Source organism: Oncorhynchus mykiss, chromosome 21, assembly GCF_013265735.2.
Source record: "Oncorhynchus mykiss isolate Arlee chromosome 21, USDA_OmykA_1.1, whole genome shotgun sequence".
NCBI classification, from domain to species: domain Eukaryota; kingdom Metazoa; phylum Chordata; class Actinopteri; order Salmoniformes; family Salmonidae; genus Oncorhynchus; species Oncorhynchus mykiss.
Window position 1 is genome coordinate 59,098,236 of NC_048585.1, and position 26,449 is coordinate 59,124,684.

The window sequence follows — 26,449 nt, forward strand, 5'->3', positions numbered from 1 at the left end:
TTCTGGACGGGAGATGGGGGATATGGGTTGTTTCTGGATGGGGATGGGTGATGGGGGTTGTTTCTGGACTGGAGATGGGTGATAGGGGTTGTTTCTGGACAGGGGAAGGGGATAGGGGTTGTTTCTGGACTGGAGATGGGTGATAGGGGTTGTTTCTGGACAGGGGATAGGGCTAGGGGTTGTTTCTGGACAGGGGATAGGGCTAGGGGTTGTTTCTGGACGGGAGATGGGGGATAGGGGTTGTTTCTGGACAGGGTATGGGGGATAGGGCTAGGGGTTGTGTCTGGACAAGGTATAGGGCTAGGGGTTGTTTCTGAACAGGGGATGAGGGATAGGGCTAGGGGTTGTTTCTGGACAGGGGATGGGGGATAGGGGTTGTTTCTGGACAGGGGATGGGGGATAGGGCTAGGGGTTGTGTCTGGACAAGGTATAGGGCTAGGGGTTGTTTCTGGACAGGAGATGGGGGATAGGGGTTGTTTCTGGACAGGGGATGGGGGATAGGGCTAGGGGTTGTGTCTGGACAAGGTATAGGGCTAGGGGTTGTTTCTGAACAGGGGATGAGGGATAGGGCTAGGGATTGTTTCTGGACAGGGGATGGGTGATAGGGGTTGTTTCTGGATGGGGGATGGGGGCTAGGGGTTGTTTCTGGACAGGGGATGGGGGATAGGGGTTGTTTCTGGACAGGGGATGTGGGATAGGGGTTGTTTCTGGACAGGGGCTGGGGGCTATAGGGGTTGTTTCTGGACAGGGGATGTGGGATCGGGGTTGTTTCTGGACAGGGGATGTGGGATAGGGCTAGGGGTTGTTTCTTGACGGGAGATGGGGGATAGGGGTTGTTTCTAGACAGGGGATGGGGGATATGACTAGGGGTTGTTTCTGGATGAGGGGATGGGGGATAGGGCTAAGGATTGTTTCTGGACGAGGGGATGGGGGATAGGGCTAGGGTTTGTGTTTGGACAGGGGATGGGGGATAGGGTTTGTTTCTGGACAGGGGACAGGGGATATGGCTAGGGGTTGTTTCTGGACAGGGGATAGGGCTAGGGGTTGTTTCTGGACAGGGGATAGGGCTAGGGGTTGTTTCTGGACAGGGGATAGGGCTAGGGGTTGTTTCTGGACGGGCGATGGCGGATAGGGGTTGTTTCTGGACAGGGGATGGGGGATATGACTAGGGGTTGTTTCTGGACGAGGGGATGGGGGATAGGGCTAGGGGTTGTTTCTGGATGAGGGGATGGGGATAGGGCTAGGGTTTGTGTTTGGACAGGGTATAGGGCTAGGGTTGTTTCTGAACAGGGGATGGGGGATAGGGCTAGGGTTTGTTTCTGGAGAGGAGATGGGGGATAGGGGTTGTTTCTGGACAGGGTTGGGGGATAGGGGTTGTTTCTGGACAGGGGATGGGGGATAGGGCTAGGGGTTGTGTCTGGACAAGGTATAGGGCTAGGGGTTGTTTCTGAACAGGGGATGAGGAATAGGGGTTGTTTCTGGACAGGGGATGTGGGATAGGGGTTGTTTCTGGACAGGGGATGTGGGATAGGGGTTGTTTCTGGACAGGGGATGTGGGATAGGGGTTGTTTCTGGACAGGGGATGTGGGATAGGGGTTGTTTCTGGACAGGGGATGTGGGATAGTGGTTGTTTCTGGACAGGGGGTGTGGGCTAGGGGTTGTTTCTGGACAGGGGATGAGGGATAGGGCTAGGGGTTGTTTCTGGACAGGGGATGGGGGCTAGGGGTTGTTTCTGGACAGGGGATGTGGGATAGGGCTAGGGGTTGTTTCTGGACAGGGGATGGGGGCTAGGGGTTGTTTCTGGACAGGGGATGGGGGATAGGGATAGGGGTTGTTTCTGGACAGGGGATGGGGGATGTTTCTGGACGGGGGCCCACCCTATTATTTTCACCAATCAAGGGGATCAGTGGTCATGGAGAAGAAGAAGAGGAAAGGAAATCATGTAAGACTACTTGGACGTAGGAAAAGTGTTGCACTGCTGTTTTCCACAGCACTATTTTCCAGGACATTTATGCAGAGGCGTAGTCTAACGAGGAGATTACTTTTAATAGCAGTTATTAAACAGAGCAATTCAGACGGTCATTTCACCTTCAGCCCCCTGATTGAAGATGTATTATTCTCTATGACATCAATCCTGCGGTCAACTACTTGATTAGTGCGTAAGAGAACCCTCTTCTTATTGACAATCGACCAAATGTGACCTTTGAAATGAATTCATTTCCAGGGTAACCTATTAACATTAATGCTGAAATTCATGCATTCGTTTAACGACATTGTCCCTGCCACATCTATCATAATTTCGAAAGCAGCCGAGTGTGACAAAGAGCCGGATCTGCAAGGCGTGGATCTGCAGTAACCGGGCCCAGCTGTTGTCGTCAAACTCTTTCATATTACGATGGACTGGGCTTCAGGCCTTCTGGCTTCCTCTCCACACCTACACTGAACCAAAAAATATAAACGCAACATGTAAAGTATTGGTCTCATGTTTCATGAGCTGAAATAAAAGAAACCAGACGTGTTCCATACGCACAATAAAGCTTATTTCTTTCTCAAATGTTTTGCACAAATGTGTTTCCATCGCTGTTAGTGAGCATTTCTCCACTGCCGAGATAATCCATCCACCTGACAGGTGTGGCATATCAAGAAGCTGATTAAACAGCATGATCATTACACAGGTGCACCTTGTGCCGGGGGACAATAAAATGTTATATTTCAATTGACTGATTTCCTTATATGAACTGTAACTCAGTAAAATCTTTGAAATTGTTGCATGTTGTATATATATTTTTTTGTTCTGCATCATACCATCCAGAGGTGGGTTCAAATACTATTTGAAATCTTTCAAATAGTTAGAGAATTTTGCTCTAGCCTGTCTGTAGTGAGTGGGGTTTAGGGACAATTCTATTGGTTCCATTGTGCCAGGAAATCTCAATCAAGCACAGCAAAATTATTATTTTAGATAGTATTTGAACCTAGGTCTGCCATATATAATACACACATAGGCAGTTGGATCCTCGACATGACACCTGACATCAACACGCAGAGGCTCGCCTCAATTCTGAGCCCTAAAACCGCAATGGAACAAACATGGCATGAAAGATACTGTTGAGAAAATGGGGAGAAAACGCTCTTGAGATGTATGATGCCTAATATCATGACAGTACGTATACATTACACCAAGATCCTCTGCATGTGACGGTCCCTGAGGTTTTACCAACCTCGATTTGTTCTTCCAGAGCTCTAACAGACTGTTTACATCGCCTTGGTAACTCCTGAGGCAGTCGCCACATCAAGCACTCGACGCACACCAGCTTGAACTGGCTCCGTTGCATCTATCTCAAATTGTCCCCTCTAGGCATTGGTTTCGATAGTGTTTCTTTGTCCCCCCCCCCCCTAAAAGAACCCCTAAAATAACCTATTTTATGTTAAACCTATATGTGATATTAAAGACAGGGAAGTGCCAATTGAGATGTGTTAAACGTTCTCTTTTCACTTCCTTCCTGTCACAAGGCATGACTCATTCAACAAACTAGTTTCTAATGCCACTACAGTTGAAAGGCTGAGTGAATCCGACCTGACAGCATTGCATAAATCCGAGGCCCTCAATTTAAAGTTGCTTTGAGGAAACGTCCACAAATCCACTCGCAGTATTAAGACTTGGCAGTAGGTAGCGCCACTTCTGAGAGGTTTATTACGGGGTGTCCTCTTTCACACTTTGCTGAGTTGCGTCAACTGCGGCTGCCGAGACGATATCTGAGGCGTCACAGAGCCACGTACTATAGGTGACAATCTTGACTTAGGTACGTAAAATTAACTTTTTTTTTTTTGCGAGAAACGTTCCGAGATTATTTGAGTTGGGTGTTTGCGAAATTTGTATTAATTTAAATAAATAGTTAGCAGAAAGAGAGGTGAAAACATTTCTGTAGGCCTAGTTGTATTGGAAAATAGTTACTGACGATTCACACAGAACTGCAGAACTACTTGGGGCGGCAGGGTAGCCTAGTGGTTAGAGCGTTGGACTAGTAACCGCAAGGTTGCAAGTTCAAACCCCCGAGCTGACAAGGTACAAATCTGTCGTTCTGCCCCTGAACAAGCAGTTAACCCACTGTTCCTAGGCCGTCATTGAAAATAAGAATTTGTTCTTAACTGACTTGCCTAGTTAAATAAAGGTAAAAATAAAAAATAAACTTCTCAGATTTGGATTGTTTGCGGCCTGTGGAGAAATGGATTCATATCAAGGCAATTTGAAGTGCGTCTCTATACTGCATTCAACTACTAATCTCACCATTAATCTGTCTTCTTGAAAGTGTTCGACAACAAAAGGAAATGTTTCCCTTTGAAATCCAAGTATCGATATATTTTCCCTCGACTAACATCACAGAGGGCTAAGAAACTAGAACAGGGGATATTATTCGTATTGACGTACTTTACGAGACGATCAAACAAAGGAGACTGAACCTTTTTTCAAATCTAGGAGGAGTTGAGACTGAACCTTTTTTCAAATCTAGGAGGAGTTGAGACTGAACCTTTTTCAAATCAACAAGGAGGACTTGAGTTATTATGAACAGTATCTAAAGAGTAAACTGAGCTGAATTGAGTGTCTGTGTGTGAGAGTATGTGTGAGTGGAGTGTGTGTGTGTGTGTGACTGTGAGCGAGAAAGAGAGTATGTATGTGTGTATGCGAGAGAAAGCGAGGGGGGGAGATAGAGAGAGAGAGAGAGAGAGAATGTGTGTCTGTGTCTCAATCAGCTTTTGTCATTTCTGTCCTCCATTAGGGTTATCTAATACACTGAGCCACTCGTTCTGCTCCCATCATTGTCTCAGAATGATCCTCCACCAACGCTCTCGCACGAGTACGAAATTAATTCAATGTATTTAAATAATAACTATTAGTTATATTAAAGATAGGCAGTGTATGGGTTCCCAGAGCTCACTTTTACCGCCCCAGGCATTTCTCTCCAATATTGGCTGCTGTTCAGAACAAGAGAGAGAGAGAGCCATCTAAACACAAGGGAGGTAGATGGGCCATCTAAACACAAGGGAGGTAGATGGGCCATCTAAACACAAGGGAGGTAGATGGGCCATCTAAACACAAGGGAGGTGGATGGGCCATCTACACACAAGGGAGGTGGATGGGCCATTTAAACACAAGGGAGTTATATGGGCCATTTAAACACAAGGGAGGTGGATGGGCCATCTAAACACAAGGGAGATGGATGGGCCATTTAAATGGAACATTTAAACACAAGGGAGGTGGAAGAGCCATCAAAACACAAGGGAGGTAGAAGAGCCATCTAAACACATGGGAGGTGGATGGGCCATTTAAACACAAGGGAGGTGGATGGGCCATTTAGACACAAGGGAAGTGGATGAGCCATCTGAACACAAGGGAGGTGGATGGGCCATTTAAACACAAGGGAAGTGGATGAGCCATTTAAACACAAGGGAAGTGGATGAGCCATCTGAACACAAGAGAGGTGGATAAGAGAAGACTTCTACTGATGATCAAGAAGTGGGAGAGACGGAGAGATTCTTTCCATTATCGGAAAGGATTCGGAGCGACGCTGTGGCTCCACGGGGGGCACGGGGGAGTGAGACGAGAGGGCCCTGGGTTCATGTGTCTATCAATGCCACGTCTTTTCAGGATCATGGTTCAAGGCACATGGCAAGGGAAAAGGAAAGGGGAGACTGGTACGTCGCCTTGGGTGTGTGGCGGGTCGCTAAGGACCCTGAGCTAGTAGAGACTATGTTCTCTGGTGTCTAAAAGGGGGGGGGGGGGGGGTGATGCTCTAGGCCCGGGAAAGAGCGGCTACGGGGGGTGTAGAGTGTGTGATTGAGAGAAGTAGGCCAACTGGACACACAACTTCTGTCTGGTGCTGTGGAACTGAGTTAAGACAATTCAAGTGGGGTGTGGAGGTGTACGTGAAGAAAACACGAACAGAGAGATAGAGAGGTCGAGTGGGGCTGCAAAAACAAACAGACAAACAAACAAACACAGCTATTTGTTGTGTATCTAGTCCATGATGAATCCAGTAAACATGCATTACGTGTAGAATATCAAAAGAAGAGAAGTTGCAGTAGCCAAGTCTGAAACATTATTTTCTAGTATTTTAGAATATAATTATTTTCACGGTAAATGCAGCAAAAGTGTGCACTTGGTAGTGTGAGAGGGATAGTGTGCACTTGGTAGTGTGAGAGGGATAGTGTGCACTTGGTAGTGTGAGAGGGATAGTGTGCACTTGGTAGTGTGAGAGGGATAGTGTGCACTTGGTAGTGTGAGAGGGATAGTGTGCACTTGGTAGTGTGAGAGAGAAAGTGTGCACTTGGTATTGTGAGAGGGATAGTGTGCACTTGGTAGTGTGAGAGGGATAGTGTGCACTTGGTAATATGAGAGGGATAGTGTGCACTTGGTAGTGTGCACTTGGTAGTGTGAGAGGGATAGTGTGCACTTGGTAGTGTGAGAGGGATAGTGTGCACTTGGTAGTGTGAGAGGGATAGTGTGCACTTGGTAGTGTGAGAGGGATAGTGTGCACTTGGTAGTGTGAGAGGGATAGTGTGCACTTGGTAGTGTGAGAGGAATAGTGTGCACTTGGTAGTGTGAGAGGGATAGTGTGCACTTGGTAGTGTGAGAGGGATAGTGTGCACTTGGTAGTGTGAGAGGGATAGTGTGCACTTGGTAGTGTGAGAGGGATAGTGTGCACTTGGTAGTGTGAGAGGGATAGTGTGCACTTGGTAGTGTGAGAGGGATAGTGTGCACTTGGTAGTGTGAGAGGGATAGTGTGCACTTGGTAGTGTGAGAGAGAAAGGGTGCACTTGGTAGTGTGAGAGGGATAGTGTGCACTTGGTAGTGTGAGAGGGATAGTGTGCACTTGGTAGTGTGAGAGAGAAAGTGTGCACTTGGTAGTGTGAGAGGGATAGTGTGCACTTGGTAGTGTGAGAGGGATAGTGTGCACTTGGTAGTGTGAGAGAGAAAGTGTGCACTTGGTAGTGTGAGAGGGATAGTGTGCACTTGGTAGTGTGAGAGGGATAGTGTGCACATGGTAGTGTGAGAGGGATAGTGTGCACTTGGTAGTGTGAGAGAGAAAGTGTGCACTTGGTAGTGTGAGAGGGATAGTGTGCACTTGGTAGTGTGAGAGGGATAGTGTGCACTTGGTAGTGTGAGAGGAATAGTGTGCACTTGGTAGTGTGAGAGGGATAGTGTGCACTTGGTAGTGTGAGAGGGATAGTGTGCACTTGATAGTGTGAGAGGGATAGTGTGCACTTGGTAGTGTGAGAGGGATAGTGTGCACTTGGTAGTGTGAGAGGGATAGTGTGCACTTGGTAGTGTGAGAGGGATAGTGTGCACTTGGTAGTGTGAGAGAGAAAGTGTGCACTTGGTAGTGTGAGAGGGATAGTGTGCACTTGGTAGTGTGAGAGGGATAGTGTGCACTTGGTAGTGTGAGAGAGAAAGTGTGCACTTGGTAGTGTGAGAGGGATAGTGTGCACTTGGTAGTGTGAGAGGGATAGTGTGCACTTGGTAGTGTGAGAGGGATAGTGTGCACTTGGTAGTGTGAGAGAGAAAGTGTGCACTTGGTAGTGTGAGAGGGATAGTGTGCACTTGGTAGTGTGAGAGGGATAGTGTGCACTTGGTAGTGTAAGAGGGATAGTGTGCACTTGGTAGTGTGAGAGAGAAAGTGTGCACTTGGTAGTGTGAGAGGGATAGTGTGCACTTGGTAGTGTGAGAGGGATAGTGTGCACTTGGTAGTGTGAGAGAGAAAGTGTGCACTTGGTAGTGTGAGAGAGAAAGTGTGCACTTGGTATTGTGAGAGAGAATTGGTAACCACAGACTCCGAGAAGGCTCCGGAACGTATTTGAAGCGAGATCTCAGATCATTTTTATTTTAATCTTTTAAAATTGCAACCACCCACAGGCTCAGAAGACTTCCAGCTGGCAAGCAATTCTGAAGAGAACAGATTCTACACAGACTGGGGCCATAGGGAGACAGGCAGGGAAGTGAAAGAAGCCGTACTGTTGATTAAATTTAGTTGGTTTAGCCGCTTAGCTTCTCCTCCAGGGTGATTTACAGTTCTACAGAAGATATTTACCTGAGTTGGCTCAGGTTGACTAAGGTAACGCGGCTACAAGTCTTCAAGGTCGGAAGACCGACCTGCAAACCTCCGGTTGTGTTTTTTGTAAAAAGAATAAATTAATATCATCGTTATTTATACAGGTTAGTCTCACTGAGATAAACAATCTAATTTTACAAGAGATACCTGGTCCAGAAGCACACCTAACATCATCTCTTAATACAATGAGGCTCTAGGGTAAAAGACACTTTCAGTTGGATATCCACTGTACAGTATACGTCGGAATGTAGAATCCAGAATTTTCCTTCAACCTACCATCTATTGACCATATCAATTATACTTTTTCAACAGACAGTTTCCTTGGGTTTGAGTTTGGACTCAATGAATGCAGACAACGAAGTATATCTGCTGGTCGAAGACATTAATAATTGTCCCGTTCATTACTTTCACCATTCCAAAGACCAGTTTTCCACGGAAGGTTTTTTTACACTGTAACGGGGGTTTATAAGTTGCTGCCAACCCCCCCAAAACATAATGCAACTATACAACCTCAGAGTGCAGTTAAGGGTTAAAATGTAAGGTACTTACTCATAGACCTTCAGCTGGAAACATTGGTCATGCAGGAATAGAAACTCTCTCTCTGATCCGTAGTCTATGGAAAGTTTCTCCCTGAGGTCCCTTTGGGGGGAAAAACAGTTGAAAGAGAAAGAAAATGACTCTTTAACATTTTACTTTTGATGAGTTATTGACAATAACCTTTGCTTAAATGAAACGAGTCCCGTGTATTAATTTGAGACACCTCTGAATGAATTTGATTAACACTAATATTCATCATATGTATCTCTCTATACATGGGACACACAGGGTCGATTTCTAGCAGTAGCATATTGAAATCAATGTATTATTTATATTATTTATCCATTATTTTACCAGGTAAGTTGACTGAGAACACGTTCTCATTTACAGCAACGACCTGGGGAATAGTTACAGGGGAGAGGAAGGGGGGGGGGGGGGGGGGGGGGGGGTGAATGAGCCAATTGTAAACTGGGGATTATTAGGTGGCCGTGATGGTTTTGAGGGCCAGATTGGGAATTTAGCCAGGACACCGGGGTTAACACCCCTACTCTTACGATAAGTGCCATGGGATCGTTAATGACCTAAGAGAGTCAGGACACCTGTTTAACATCCCATCCGAAAGACGGCACCCTACGCAGGGCAGTATCCCCAATCACTGCCCTGGGGCATTGGGATATTTATTTTAGACCAGAGTGCCTCCTACTGGCCCTCCAACACCACTTCCAGCAGCATCTGGTCTCCCATCCAGGGACTGACCAGTACGAACCCTGCTTAGCTTCAGAAGCCAGCCAGCAGTGGTATGCAGGGTGGTATGCTGCTGGCAATAACATTCAGTAAGTTAACATTATACCAAATACAAAAGGCACTGATCAAAAGCACTAGCTCTTTAAAGAAAGAAACTTCTTGACTTAGTTTAGATCAAGAACATCAGTGAGACTGGAACAAATGTGTCACTTAAGTAATGGACGTAAAAAAACGATTGCAATGTCGTTATAATTTCTGTCACATTTAATTTCCGATTGATTATTCATGCAGTTTCATTTTAATGCAAAAACAAAAAAATCTTAAAAGCATTGGCACCCTACCCACACCACAAAATCTAATTTGCTGAATTTACATGCCAGCTTCTGATAATATAATATAATAATAACATTTATATATATGATAATATCTGAGTCGTTGAAGCATTTAAGTAGCCTTTGCTGTTTGTTTAAAATACAATTTCAAACAAACTAATAAATAGGTGAAGAATAAGTCATAACCAAAATAAATAATTTTACATTTATCCATCACCTTACACACAAAAAAAAAAAATCTTGGTCATTTGTTGCAAGTCAGTGACAAAATAGTTTTGCATTAAATTAAAAGGATAGGGCCTCTGGTCACTTTCACCTCCAACTTAGAGGGACTGGATTGATTGGTGCTACACGAAGATGACGTGCCCCTTTCAGACCGTTTTGGTATTGCAATGTCACCAATTATCAGGCCGAAGCAGACTGGCATTCCCTCCCTAATCGAGGATACAGGAACGGAGCCCGTTATCTCTCACTTTGCAAAGGCTCCATTTCCATATTTATGATACACAAATGCTAATGCATTTTGGTTGAGGCGGGTACTCTCTCTGGACTGATACGGTGGAGTGGGGTCTCCCACTAAGGTCACAAAGGCAATTGTGTATGTATGTATGTATGTATGTGTGTATGTATGTGTGTGTGTGTGTGTGTGTGTGTGTGTGCACACTGCCATTCAAAAGTTTAGTCACGTTGTTTTTGTCCATTAAAATAACATCAAATTGATCAGAAATACAGTGTAGATATTGTTAATGTTGTAAATGACTATTGTAGCTGGAAACGTCAGATTTTTGATGGAATATCTACATAGGAGTACAGAGGCCCATTATCAGCAACCATCACTCCTGTGTTCCAATGGCACGCTGTGTTAGCTAATCCAAGATTATAATTTTTAAAAGGCTAATTGATCATTAGAAAACCCTTTTGCAATTATGATAGCACAGCTGAAAACGGTTGTTCCTGATTAAAGAAGCAATAAATCTGGCCTTCTTTAGACTAGTTTAGTATCTGGAGCATCAGTATTTGTGGGTTTGATTACTGGCCTCAAAATGGATAGAAACAAAGAACTTTCTTCTGAAACTTGTCAGTCTATTCTTGTTCTGATGAATGATGGCAATTCCATGCGAGAAATTGCCAAGAAACTGAAGATCTCGAACAACGCTGTGTACTACTCCCTTCACAGAACAGTACAAACTGTCTCTAACCAGAATAGAAAGAGGAGTGGGAGGCCCCGGTGCACAACTGAGCAAGAGGACAAGCAAGTTAGAGTGTCTAGTTTGAGAAACAGACGCCTCATAAGTCCTCAATAGCAGATTCATTAAATAGTACCCACAAAACACCAGTCTCAACTTCAACAGTGAAGAGGTAACTCTGGCATGCTGGCCTTCTAGGCAGAGTTGCAAAGAAAAATCCGTATCTCAGACTGGCCAATAAAAGTAAAAGATTAAGATGGGCAAAATAACACAAACACTGGACAGATGAACTCTGCCTAGAAGGCCAGCATCCCAGAGTCACCTCTTCACTGTTGACGTTGAGACTGGACAGAGGAACTCTGCCTAGAAGGCCAGCATCCCGGAGTCGCCTCTTCACTGTTGACGTTGAGACTGGACAGAGGAACTCTGCCTAGAAGGCCAGCATCCCAGAGTCACCTCTTCACTGTTGACGTTGAGACTGGACAGAGGAACTTTGCCTAGAAGGCCAGCATCCCGGAGTCGCCTCTTCACTGTTGACGTTGAGACTGGACAGAGGAACTCTGCCTAGAAGGCCAGCATCCCAGAGTCGCCTCTTCACTGTTGACATTGAGACTGGACAGAGGAACTCTGCCTAGAAGGCCAGCATCCCAGAGTCGCCTCCTCTCACTCCCAGTGGGTCAGTTTACATACACTAAATTAGCATTTGGAAGCATTTCAATGGTTTAACTTCGGTTTCGGGAAAACTGACTTGTGTGCTTCTTCTTCTATCTCTTTTAAGGTTGAGATCTACACACACACACATATATACAGTTGAAGACGGAAGTTTACATACACCTTAGCCAAATACATTTAAACTCCGTTTTTTACAATTCCTGACAAAATTCCCTGTCTTAGGTCAGTTAGGATCGCCACTTTATTTTAAGAATGTGAAATATCAGAATAATAGTAGAGATAATTATTTATTTCAGCTTTCATTTCTTTCATCACATTCCCAGTGGGTCAGAAGTTTACATACACTCAATTAGTATTTGGGAGCATTGCCTTTAAATTGTTTAACTTGGGTCACACGTTTCGGGTAGCCGTCCACAAGCTTCCCACAATAAGTTGGGTGAATTTTGACCCATTCCTCCTGACAGAGCTGGTGTAACTGAGTCAGGTTTGTAGGCCTCCTTGCTCACACACACTTTTTCAGTTCTGCCCACACATTTCTATAGGATTGAGGTCAGGGCTTTGTGATGGCCACTCCAATACCTTGACTGTGTTGTCCTTAAGCCATTTTGCCACAGGTAAAAGTATGCTTGGGGTCATTGTCCATTTGGAAGACCCATTTGCGACCAAGCTTTAACTTCCTGACTGATGTCTTGAGATGCTGCTTTAATATATCCACATACTTTTTTAACCTCATGATGCCATCTATTTTGAGAAGTGCACCAGTCCCTCCTGCAGCAAAGCACCTCCACAACATGATGCTGCCACCCCCGTGCTTCACGGTTGGGATGGTGCTCTTCTCCCCCTTTTTCCTCCAAACATAATGATGGTCATTATGGCTATTTTTGTATCATCAGACCAAAAGACATTTGTCCAAAAAGTATGATTTTTGTCCATATGTGCAGTTGCAAACCCTAGTCTGCCTTTTTTATAGTGGTTTTGGAGCAGTGGCTTCTTCCTTGCTGAGCGGAATATCAGGTTATGTCGATATAGGACTCGTTTTACTGTGGATATAGATACTTTTGTACCTGTTTCTTCCAGCATCTTCACAAGGTCCTTTGCTGTTGTTCTGGGATTGATTTGCACTTTTCGCACCAAGGTATGTTTATCTCTAGGAGACAGAACGCGTCTCCTTCCTGAGCGATATGTTGGCTGCATGGTCCCATGATGTTTATACTTGCGTACTACTGGTTGTACAGATGAATGTGGTACCTTCAGTGGTTTGGAAATTGCTCCCAAGGATGAACCAGACTTGTGGAGGTCTACAATTCTTGGCAGATTTTTTTGTGATTTTCCCATGATGTCAAGCAAAGAGGCACTGAGTTTGAAGGTAGGCCTTGAAATACATCCACAGGTACACCTCCAATTGACTCAAATTATGTCAATTAGCCTAGCAGAAGCTTCTAAAGCCATGACATCATCTTCTGGAATTTTCCAAGCTGTTTAAAGGCACAGTCAACTTAGTGTATGTAAACTTCTGACCCACTGGAGTTGTGAAGCTCGAACTGTTTGTGCACAGTGTCACACCCTGACCATAGTTTACTTTGTATATTTCTATGTTTTGGTTGGTCAGGGTGTGATCTGAGTGGGCATTCTATGTTACATGTCTAGTTTGTCCAGTTCTATGTTCGGCCTGATATGGTTCTCAATCAGAGGCAGGTGTTCATAATTGTCTCTGATTGGGAACCATATTTAGGTAGCCTGGGTTTCACTGTGTGTTTGTGGGTGATTGTTCCTGTGTATGTGTTTTCACCAGATAGGGCTGTTTAGGTTTTCGTTACGTTCATTACGTTCTTTATTTTGTAGTGTTTGTATTGATTCGTGTTTTACGTTTGTTTATTAAAACATGGATCGCAATCTACACGCTGCATTTTGGTCCGACTCTCCTTCTCACCAAGAAAACCGTTACACACAGACCTGGATAGTAAGACAGAACTCAGGCTATCTCTGCAGTAGATTGCAACTCCACCCCCTTTGGCAGTTCTATCTTGATGGAAAATGTTGTAGTTGGGGATGAACATTTCTGAATTTTTGGTGGCCTTCCTAAGCCAGGATTCAGACAAGGCTAGGACATCGGGGTTGGTGGAGTGTGCTAAAGCAGTGAGTAAAACAAACCTAGGGAGGAGGCTTCTGATGTTAACATGCATAAAACCAAGGCTTTTACGGTTACAGAAGTCAACAAAAGAGGGCGCCTGGGGAATAGGTGTATTACAGGGGACTACAGGGCCTGGATTTAACTCTACATTACCAGAGGAACAGAGGAGGAGTAGGATAAGGGTACGGCTAAAGGCTATAAGAACTGGTGCGTTGGGAATCAGGAACAACCGTTTTCAGCTGTGCTATCATAATTGCAAAAGGGTTTTCTAATGATCAATTAGCCTTTTAAAATGATAAACTTGGATTAGCTAACACAACGTGCCATTGGAACACAGGAGTGATGGTTGCTGATAATGGCAATTTGATGTTATTTTTATGAACAATTTTCTTTGCTTTTCTCAAAAAAAAAAGGAGAATTCTAAGTGACCCCAAACTTTTGAATGGTAGTTTATGTATGTATGTATGTGTGTGTGTGTGTGTGTGTGTGTGTGTGTTTTGAACTTTCCTGTAGGGTTCTTGCACTGGTGCAAGGTGCGCTCTCCACAACGATCATATCCCCAAGGCCGAAGCAAGGAAAATAATAGGTTACAATGGGTCACACTGTAATGCCAAACAGGGCATACACAGGTAAGTGGGACACACACACAGGCATGCCAGAGAGAGAGAGAGAGAGAGAGAGAGAGAGAGAGAGAGAGAGAGCGAGAGAGAGAGAGCGAGAGAGACAGAGAGAGAGAGAGAGGGGGGAGAGACAGAGAGAGAGAGAGAGGGGGGAGAGACAGAGAGAGAGAGACAGAGAGAGCGAGAGAGAGAGAGAGCGAGAGAGAGAGAGAGAGACAGAGAGAGAGAGAGAGAGAGCGAGAGAGAGAGAGAGAGAGAGAGAGACTGGTTGCTACTGGTTGCCCTCTAGGTTACAGGGAGCTGGTAGTCCCCATCCACCAAACTACCAGATGGGTGGTATAGAGGAGACAGACCTACTGGTTGTCCTTTAGGTTACAGAGAGCTGGTAGTCCCCATCCACCAAACTACCAGGTGTGAAACATGGTATAGAGGAGACAGACCTACTGGTTGCCCTCTAGGTTACAGAGAGCTGGTAGTCCCATCAACCAAACCACCAGGTGTGAAACATGGTATAGAGGAGACAGACCTACTGGTTTCCCTCTAGGTTACAGAGAGCTGGTAGTCCCCATCCACCAAATTACCAGGTGTGAAACATGGAAGAGACTCAGGGGGTATGCTAATTCTGTATAAAGCAGACCTAACCCACTCGATTAAATTAGTGAAAACAGGAATATTTTACATCTGGCTAGAAATTAATAAGGAAATTATCTCAACAGAGTGCAATTTCCTTATGTGTTTTACCTATATCCCTAGAATCCCCATACTTTAACGATGACAGCTTCTCCATCTTAGAGTGGGAGATAAACCATTTCCAGGCCCAGGCACTAGTCTGTGGCGACCTAAATGCCAGAACTGGCCAAAACCTGACTGTCTCAGCACACAGGGGGACAAACACCGACCTGGAGTTGACAGTATTCCCTCCCAAATTAGGCAACAACAAATTCAATAAATTTTAGACAACTTGCTGGACAAAACATTTCACTGTAATAGTGAAGGTGTAAACTTGGCAGTAGAAAGTCTAAACAGTATATCTGACCGTTAGAGCTTCCTTATCAAATCTAAAAATGTAGAGACAACCTAAGAAAAAGAAAAAACAATGACAAAATGGTCGGATGAATAGTGCTAAAAACCTAAGAAAGAACTGGAGTAACCCATCCAACCAAAAAACATAGAGACCCTGAGTCTACGCCTTCAACTATGGTGAATCACTAAAACAATACAGAAATACGGAATAAAGAAGCAACAGCACCGGAAATAAGCTCAATGTAATTAAAGAATCCATAGAATCTAAACACTTCTGACACAATTTGTTATCGATCCAAAACTGAGATGTATGGAAAACTGGGGCGGCAGCGTAGCCTAGTGGTTAGAGTAACCGGAAGGTTGCAAGTTCAAACCCACCGAGCTGACAAGGTACAAATCTGTCGTTCTGCCCCTGAACAAGGCAGTTAACCCACTCTTCCTAGACCAGTTAACCCACTGTTCCTAGGCCGTCATTGAAAATAAGAATGTGTTCTTAACTGACTTGCCTAGTTAAATAAAGGTAAAAAATAAATAAAATAAAAAAACACTTCTCCAATCTTTATCGTACTATAACAAAGAACAAACAGCAAAAACATATAAATGATCAAATCTTAGACTCAACTATTAAAGACGACCAGAACCCACTGGATTCTCCAATTACATTGAATGAACAACAGGACAAAATACAACCCCTCCAACCTTATAAAGGCTTGTGGTGTTGATGGAATCCTAAAAGGAAATGATCAAATATACAGAACACAAATTCCAATAACATCATCTTTAGCTCTGGCATCTTCCCCAATATTTGGAACCAAGGACTATTCACCCCGATCCACAAAAGTGAGACAAATTTGACCCCAATAACTACCGTGGGATACGTGTCAACAGCAACCTTGGGAAAATCCTCTGCATTATCATTAACAGTAGACTCGTACATTTCCTCAGTGATAACAATGTACTGAGCAAATGTCAATATATATATATATTTTTTACCAAATTACTGTACGACAGACCACGTATTCACCCAGCACACCCTAATTGACAAACAAACAAAACAAAACAAAGGCAAGGTCTTCTCATGCTTTGTTGATTTCAAAAAATCACAGGGGGCAAACTACCTGCCCTCCAGGACACCTACAGCACCCATTGTCACAGGAAGGCCAAAAAAATCATCAAGGACAACAACCACCCGAGCAACTGACTGCTCACCCCGCTACAATCCAGAAGGCGAGGTCAATACAATACAGGTGCATCAACGCTGGGATTGAGAGACTGAAAAACAGCTTCTATCTCAAGGCCATCAGACTGTTAAACAGCCGTCACTAACACAGAGAGGCTGCTGCCTACATACGGACTTGAAATCATTGGCCACTTTAATACATAGATCACTAGTCACTTTAATAATGTTTATATATCTTGCATTACATTATATGTCCACCACCGTTATAAAGTTTGAGGTCGCTTAGAAATGTCCTTGTTGTTTCAAGAAAAGCACATTGTCTGTCCATTAAAATAACATCAAATTGATCAGAAATACAGTGTAGACAATGTTAATGTTGTAAATGACGATCGTAGCTGGAAACGGCTGATTTTTAATGGAATATCTACATAGACATACAGAGGTCCATTATCAGCAACCGTCACTCCTGTGTTCCAATGGCACGTTGTGTTAGCTAATCCAAGTTCATCATTTTTAAAAGGCTAACTGATCATTAGAAAACCCTTTTGCAATTATGTTGGCACAGCTGAAAACTGTTGTTCCTGATTAAAGAAGCAATAAAACTGTCTTTCTTTAGACTTTCTTTAGACTTTAGAGTTGAGGATCTGAAGCATCAGCATTTGTGGATTCGATTACAGGCTCAAAATGGCCAGACACAAATAACTTTCTTCTGAAACTCATCAGTCTATTCTTGTTCTGAGAAATTAAGGCTATTCCAAGTTAGACATTGCAAAGAAACTGAAGATCTTGTACAACACTGTGTACTACTCCCTTCACAGAAAAGCTCAGACTGTCTCTAACCAGAATAGAAAGAGGAGTGGGAGGCCCCGGTGCACAACTGAGCAAGAGGACAAGTACATTAGTTTGAGAAACAGACGCCGCACAAGTCCTCAACTGGCAGCTTCATTAAATAGTATCCGCAAAACACCAGTCTCAAAATCAACAGTGAAAAGGCAACTCCGGGATGCTGGCCTTCTTGGCAGAGTTGCAAAGAAAAAGCCATATCTCAGACTGGCCAATAAAAAGAAAAGATTAAGATCGGTAAAAGGAACTCTGCCTAGAAGGCCAGCATCCCAGAGTGATGGTTGCTGATAATGGGCCTCTGTACTCTGTCATGACATTGCCCTGTTGTACTGAAAGATTATGATAGCAGATCAGTTGTCATCTGAGACATTATTACTGATGATAGGATGACATAAACTGTATATTGGAAAGTCTACACATTCTAGTTATCAGATTAACATGGAATTGTTGTGCAATTTAAAATGTTTAAATATGAAACTATTTGTGAAAATATTAAATGTAATTTTAGTTTTTAAAATGAGGGAATTGTTTTCATAAGTAAAATATGCTCAATCAGTGGCCACACCCACGTGCATAGGCATTGGTTGGAAAGGATGAACCAACCCCTTTTCTACATTTCTATAAGAGCCCCCGTGACCCAATTCATGGCGAACTAAGCCGACATCAGCGTATTTACACATCATTACCACTCTGTATATACACATAAAATTACATTTTAAATAACTTTATAATTTTGTAACTTTTGTGAGTGTAATGTTTACTGTTCATTTTTATTGTTTATTTCACTTTTGTTTATTATCTATTTCACTTGCTTTGGCAATGTTAACATATGTTTCACATGCCAATAAAGCCCTTCAATTGAAATTGAGAGAAAGAGAGAAAGAGAGAGAGAGATGTGAGTCATGTCTCTTGTTCCACCATGCATGGTTGATATGGGGTGCACATGGGTCACTTGACCAGGGGCATTATTTGACCAGGGGCATTATTTGACCAGGGGAATCATTTGACCAGGGGCATCATTTGACCAGGGGCATCATTTGACCAGGGGAATCATTTGACCAGGGGCATCATTTGACCAGGGGCATCATTTGACATCATTTGACCAGGGGAATCATTTGACCAGGGGATTCATTTGACCAGGGGATTCATTTGACCAGGGGATTCATTTCACCAGGGGATTCATTTGACCAGGGGAATCATTTCACCAGGGGAATCATTTCACCAGGGGAATCATTTGACCAGGGGAATCATTTGACCAGGGGATTCATTTGACCAGGCGATTCATTTGACCAGGGGATTCATTTCACCAGGGGAATAATTTCACCAGGGGAATCATTTCACCAGGGGAATCATTTGACCAAGGGATTCATTTGACCAGGGGAATCATTTGACCAGGGGAATCATTTGACCAGGAGCATTCAAAGTAGGGTGGAAAATGAAGAAGTAGAACAACTGGAGTCATGCTAGAATCGTTCTCCCTTCGCTCACACAGGCTTTATTTTCATTATAACAGCTTGACCTTTCCACAACTCTCTGATTGTAGCTGCCTATCTCCTGTCTCCCCAGTGTAATGAACAGCCCCGGGTCTACAGTACAGTAGCAACTCCCTATCGACGCTGCTGTCTGTATGGCCGTCTGGCTGGCTGAATGGATGTCTGTCTGTCTGCCTGCCTGTCTGTATATCTGACTGCCTGTATGGCCGTCTGGCTGGCTGTCTGCCTGCCTGTCTATATATCTGACTGTCTGTATGGCCGTCTGTCTGGCTGGCTGTATGGATGTCTGTCTGTCTGCCTGCCTGTCTGTATATCTGACTGCCTGTATGGCCGTCTGGCTGGCTGTCTGCCTGCCTGTCTGTATATCTGACTGTCTGTATGGCCGTCTGTCTGGCTGGCTGTATGGATGTCTGTCTGTCTGCCTGCCTGTCTGTCTGTATATCTGACTGTCTGTATGTCTGGCTAAGAGCTCTGTGCAAACATCTCGGGAACGACAGGCTGAAATAGGAAATCCTGCAGTGGCTTTTTTTCCCACTGTGTGATCAAGCTGGAACATGTATTCCTATGTGGTATTATTGCATGTTAGCAAGTGTGTGTTTTGTGCTCAATGGTATGCATGACATGTCCTCTGTTTACTCTATCTCTAGTGTAAAGTCATTCATTCCCGGGGAAATGGTCAAATTCGATGTCTGCTTGAAGAAAATGAAAGAAAAGTAGCAGCAAAACATGGTCAACGACAACCTTTACAACCCTCTACATGAATATTTATGTTTCAAATCTTTGGGTATTCTGAATTTGTGACAGCATTTCACTTTTTTTTTTTTCTTCACAGAGCTACACAATTACAACATGGCGTAATTGTCAGCTATTTTGTTTTACACCTGTCTTGAGACAGTGAATTCTGTCAAAAGTTTTGGATTATTCATGCTCTGACAAATACCATGTTGCAGAAGAGAAATGAATTAGAATAGCCTCTCTCGACTAGCGCACGGCACCACGCAACCAGGAGCATTTGTTTTTCATCATTAAAATTCACCTAGGGAACCCTAACAGCGCAAACTCATTACTGTGTACCCGTCATCAGGGGAGAGGTGCAAAGCAAAAAGCCACAGCGTTCGGTTCTTTCTGAGGGCAATTGGGCAAAGAAGAAGAAGAGCATCCCAAGATGTTAGATATTCTCTTACCTGATTTCCATGTACACCGTTTCGTACGCGTCTTCAACTCTCTTTAGATCAGCAGACGCCTTTTCAGCAGCTAGGAAAAAAAGAAAGAAAGAAATTCCTAAATTAAAATAAAAAAAGAACATACATGATTTATTGTCACCTACACCGCCGTAGCTGCTGTTTCACAGGGTCAGCCATAGTAGCACGGCGCCCCTGGAGAAAAATAGGGTTAAATGCCTTGCTCAAGGGCACATTTGATAAGATGATTAAAAATCTGTCAATCAAATCAAATGTTATTTGTCACATGCACCGAATACAACAGGTGTAGTCGACCTTACAGTGAAATGCTGAAAACAACAGGTGTAGTAGACCTTACAGTGAAATGCTGAATACAACAGGTGTAGTAGACCTTACAGTGAAATGCTGAATACAACAGGTGTAGTAGACCTTACAGTGAAATGCTGAATACAACAGGTGTAGTAGACCTTACAGTGAAATGCTGAATACAACAGGTGTAGTAGACCTTACAGTGAAATGCTGAATACAACAGGTGTAGTCGACCTTACAGTGAAATGCTGACTACAACAGGTGTAGTAGACCTTACAGTGAAATGCTGAATACAACAGGTGTAGGAGACCTTACAGTGAAATGCTGAATACAACAGGTGTAGTAGACCTTACAGTGAAATGCTGAAAACAACAGGTGTAGTAGACCTTACAGTGAAATGCTGAATACAACAGGTGTAGTCGACCTTACAGTGAAATGCTGAATACAACAGGTGTAGTAGACCTTACAGTGAAATGCTGAATACAACAGGTGTAGGAGACCTTACAGTGAAATGCTGAAAACAACAGGTGTAGTAGACCTCACAGTGAAATGCTGAATACAACAGGTGTAGGAGACCTTACAGTGAAATGCTGAAAACAACAGGTGTAGTAGACCTTACAGTGAAATGCTGAATACAACAGGTGTAGTCGACCTTACAGTGAAATGCTGAAAACAACAGGTGTAGTAGACCTTACAGTGAAATGCTGAATACAACAGGTGTAGTCGACCTCACAGTGAAATGCTGAATACAACAGGTGTAGTAGACCTCACAGTGAAATGCTGAAAACAACAGGTGTAGTAGACCTTACAGTGAAATGCTGAATACAACAGGTGTAGTAGACCTTACAGTGAAATGCTGAATACAACAGGTGTAGTCAACCTTACAGTGAAATGCTGAAAACAACAGGTGTAGGAGACCTTACAGTGAAATGCTGAATACAACAGGTGTAGGAGACCTTACAGTGAAATGCTGAATACAACAGGTGTAGTAGACCTCACAGTGAAATGCTGCATACAACAGGTGTAGGAGACCTTACAGTGAAATGCTGAATACAACAGGTGTAGTAGACCTTACAGTGAAATGCTGAATACAACAGGTGTAGTAGACCTTACAGTGAAATGCAGAATACAACAGGTGTAGTCGACCTTACAGTGAAATGCTGAATACAACAGATGTAGGAGACCTTACAGTGAAATGCTGAAAACAACAGGTGTAGTAGACCTTACAGTGAAATGCTGAATACAACAGGTGTAGTAGACCTTACAGTGAAATGCTGAATACAACAGGTGTAGTAGACCTTACAGTGAAATGCTGAATACAACAGGTGTAGTAGACCTTACAGTAAAATGCTGAATACAACAGGTGTAGTAGACCTTACAGTGAAATGCTGAATAAAACAGGTGTAGTAGACCTCACAGTAAAATGTGGAGACTATATACAGGGGCTACCGGTACAGAGTCAATGTGGAGGCTATATACAGGGGGTACAGGTACAGAATCAATGTGGAGGCTATATACAGGTGGTACCGGTACAGAGTCAATGTGGAAGCTATGTACAGGGGGTACAGGTACAGAGTCAATGTGGAGGCTATATACAGGGGGTACCGGTACAGAGTCAATGTGGAGGCTATATACAGGGGGTACAGGTACAGAATCAATGTGGAGGCTATATACAGGTGGTACCGGTACAGAGTCAATGTGGAAGCTATGTACAGGGGGTACCGGTACAGAGTCAATGTGGAGGCTATATACAGGGGGTACAGGTACAGAATCAATGTGGAGGCTATATACAGGGGGGTACCGGTACAGAGTCAATGTGGAGGCTATATACAGGGGGTACAGGTACAGAGTCAATGTGGAGGCTATATACAGGGGGTACCGGTACAGAGTCAGTGTGGAGGCTATATACAGGGGGGTACCGGTACAGAGTCAATGTGGAGGCTATATACAGGGGGTACCGGTACAGAGTCAATGTGGAGGCTATATACAGGGGGTACCGGTACAGAGTCAATGTGGAGGCTATATACAGGGGGTACAGGTACAGAGTCAATGTGGAGGCTATATACAGGGGGTACAGGTACAGAGTCAATGTGCGGGGGCACCGGTTAGTCGAGGTAATATGTACATGTAGGTAGAGTTATTAAAGTGACTCTACCAACATGTAGGTTTGGGTATCGAACCAGCAACCGCCCAACACTCTAACCGCTAGGCTTGCTATCAGTGATGCATAGTGTGGTGTCTAAACATCCTGTTGTGTTGCCAAACAGTGGCTGATGATGTCTGCCAGTGGTGTTGTGTCTGGGTCTGGGAGACGAGACGCTGAGCTGTAAACAAACACACATGCTGTTTCCAGGTGTGGCGACAGCAGAGGAGCCCGCGGTCTTAATGAGTCACTTCATAGTGACAATAGTGTGCTAACAGAAAGATGAGATGAGACTAGACGGTCATGGGAAAGGTTTGAGCCCAAAGCATTCACTGCTTCATTTTTACTGTACATGCTAGTACTATGATAGTGTGATGTCAGGATGACATGACATTATTGATAATTCTACATTGTACGAGCGATTGTGACAGTTAACAGCTCATTGTGACAGCTAACAGTGCATTGTGACAGCTAACAGTGCATTGAGACAGCTAACAATGCACTGTTAGCTGTTTCAATGCACGGTTAGCTGTTTCAATGCACGGTTAGCTGTCTCAATGCACTGTTAGCTGTCACAATGCACTGTTAGCTGTCACAATGCACTGTTAGCTGTCTCAATGCACTGTTAGCTGTCTCAATGCACTGTTAGCTGTCACACTGCACTTTTAGCTGTCTCAATGCACTGTTAGCTGTCACACTGCACTGTTAGCTGTCACAATGCACTGTTAGCTGTCACAATGCACTGTTAGCGGTCACAATGCACTGTTAGCTGTCACACTGCACTGTTAGCTGTCACAATGCACTGTTAGCTGTCACAATGCACTGTTAGCTGTCTCAATGCACTGTTAGCTGTCTCAATGCACTGTTAGCTGTCACACTGTACTGTTAGCTGTCACAATGCACTGTTAGCTGTCACAATGCACTGTTAGCTGTCACAATGCACTGTTAGCTGTCTCAATGCACTGTTAGCTGTCACAATGCACTGTTAGCTGTCACAATGCACTGTTAGCTGTCACAATGCACTGTTAGCGGTCACAATGCACTGTTAGCTGTCACACTGCACTGTTAGCTGTCACAATGCACTGTTAGCTGTCACAATGCACTGTTAGCTGTCTCAATGCACTGTTAGCTGTCACACTGCACTGTTAGCTGTCACAATGCACTGTTAGCTGTCACACTGTACTGTTAGCTGTCACAATGCACTGTTAGCTGTCACAATGCACTGTTAGCTGTCACAATGCACTGTTAGCTGTCACAATGCACTGTTAGCTGTCTCAATGCACTGTTAGCTGTCACACTGCACTGTTAGCTGTCTCAATGCACTGTTAGCTGTCACACTGTACTGTTAGCTGTCACAATGCACTGTTAGCTGTCACAATGCACTGTTAGCTGTCACAATGCACTGTTAGCTGTCACAATGCACTGTTAGCTGTCACAATGCACTGTTAGCTGTCTCAATGCACTGTTAGCTGTCACACTGCACTGTTAGCTGTCTCAATGCACTGTTAGCTGTCACACTGTACTGTTAGCTGTCACAATGCACTGTTAGCTGTCACAATGCACTGTTAGCTGTCACAATGCACTGTTAGCTGTCACAATGCACTGTTAGCTGTCTCAATGCACTGTTAGCTGTCACAATGCACTGTTAGCTGTCACAATGCACTGTTAGCTGTCACAATGCACTGTTAGCTGTCTCAATGCACTGTTAGCTGTCACACTGCACTGTTAGCTGTCACAATGCACTGTTAGCTGTCACAATGCACTGTTAGCTGTCACAATGCACTGTTAGCTGTCTCAATGCACTGTTAGCTGTCACACTGCACTGTTAGCTGTCTCAATGCACTGTTAGCAGTCACACTGTACTGTTAGCTGTCACAATGCACTGTTAGCTGTCACAATGCACTGTTAGCTGTCACAATGCACTGTTAGCTGTCACAATGCACTGTTAGCTGTCTCAATGCACTGTTAGCTGTCACAATGCACTGTTAGCTGTCACAATGCACTGTTAGCTGTCACAATGCACTGTTAGCTGTCTCAATGCACTGTTAGCTGTCACACTGCACTGTTAGCTGTCTCAATGCACTGTTAGCTGTCACAATGCACCGTTAGCTGTCACAATGCACCGTTAGCTGTCTCAATGCACTGTTAGCTGTCTCAATGCACTGTTAGCTGTCACACTGCACCGTTAGCTGTCACAATGCACCGTTAGCTGTCTCAATGCACTGTTAGCTGTCACACTGCACCGTTAGCTGTCACAATGCACTGTTAGCTGTCACAATGCACTGTTAGCTGTCACAATGCACTGTTAGCGGTCACAATGCACTGTTAGCTGTCACACTGCACTGTTAGCTGTCACAATGCACTGTTAGCTGTCACAATGCACTGTTAGCTGTCTCAATGCACTGTTAGCTGTCACACTGCACTGTTAGCTGTCACAATGCACTGTTAGCTGTCACACTGTACTGTTAGCTGTCACAATGCACTGTAAGCTGTCACAATGCACTGTTAGCTGTCACAATGCACTGTTAGCTGTCACAATGCACTGTTAGCTGTCTCAATGCACTGTTAGCTGTCACACTGCACTGTTAGCTGTCTCAATGCACTGTTAGCTGTCACACTGTACTGTTAGCTGTCACAATGCACTGTTAGCTGTCACAATGCACTGTTAGCTGTCACAATGCACTGTTAGCTGTCACAATGCACTGTTAGCTGTCTCAATGCACTGTTAGCTGTCACAATGCACTGTTAGCTGTCACAATGCACTGTTAGCTGTCACAATGCACTGTTAGCTGTCTCAATGCACTGTTAGCTGTCACACTGCACTGTTAGCTGTCACAATGCACTGTTAGCTGTCACAATGCACTGTTAGCTGTCACAATGCACTGTTAGCTGTCTCAATGCACTGTTAGCTGTCACACTGCACTGTTAGCTGTCACACTGTACTGTTAGCTGTCACAATGCACTGTTAGCTGTCACAATGCACTGTTAGCTGTCACAATGCACTGTTAGCTGTCACAATGCACTGTTAGCTGTCTCAATGCACTGTTAGCTGTCACAATGCACTGTTAGCTGTCACAATGCACTGTTAGCTGTCACAATGCACTGTTAGCTGTCTCAATGCACTGTTAGCTGTCACACTGCACTGTTAGCTGTCTCAATGCACTGTTAGCTGTCACAATGCACCGTTAGCTGTCACAATGCACCGTTAGCTGTCTCAATGCACTGTTAGCTGTCTCAATGCACTGTTAGCTGTCACACTGCACCGTTAGCTGTCACAATGCACCGTTAGCTGTCACACTGCACCGTTAGCTGTCACAATGCACCGTTAGCTGTCTCAATGCACCGTTAGCATTCAGAAACCTTTCAGAAACACAAAGCCAGTGAGAAACAAGAAATGTATGAAAAAAAACAAAGAAAAAGAGAGAGAAAGAAAGTATAAACTCGAAGTGGAGCAGCTTAGTGAACTCTAGTTTCATTGTTTTACTAGCTGATAGGATTTACTGTGTTTCTGAAGAGAGGAGGGCACTAGCGATAAGATTCAGAGTGTTTAACAGTCACATGTACAGGGTTGCAAATGTGAATTCTGGGTACAGTGAAATTCTTAGGCTTTGAGCTCCAACAAGTTAAATAAAATAATGAAAATAGTAATAATAAACAATAAAAAAAATAGACATATCACTATATACATCATAACCGTAGCAGAGATGAACAAAAAAAGACATGTCCATTGGGGTGGAGGCAGAGTAAAGACTGTTAGGGGGAGGGATCTTAGTGCCGTGGTTCCCCTTTATCAGCGGGGCCCAAGCGCCGTGGCAACGGGAGCACATGCGTGTGTGGCTGAGTGGGAGGCTGTCAGAGCCCGGCCGGCATACCAATTAGCATGTTCATCACATGTGGTCTCAGCTGGTCGCCCATAAAGATAGATACACCCCACTCCTCCACCTACCCC

General features: G+C 44.2%; 1 protein-coding gene across 1 annotated transcript in view; it reads right to left on the reverse strand.

Annotated features, from left to right (window-relative positions):
- Positions 1–26,449, reverse strand: part of LOC110500776 (glucosidase 2 subunit beta) — a 319,402-nt gene that overhangs the window by 136,975 nt on the left and 155,978 nt on the right. Inside the window, exons 11-12 of the mRNA XM_036958295.1 lie at positions 20,052–20,121; positions 8,655–8,744 (exon numbers count right to left, since the gene is read on the reverse strand). Of these exons, the coding sequence (XP_036814190.1) occupies positions 8,655–8,744; positions 20,052–20,121 (160 nt within the window). The remainder of the gene's footprint in view (positions 1–8,654; positions 8,745–20,051; positions 20,122–26,449) is intronic.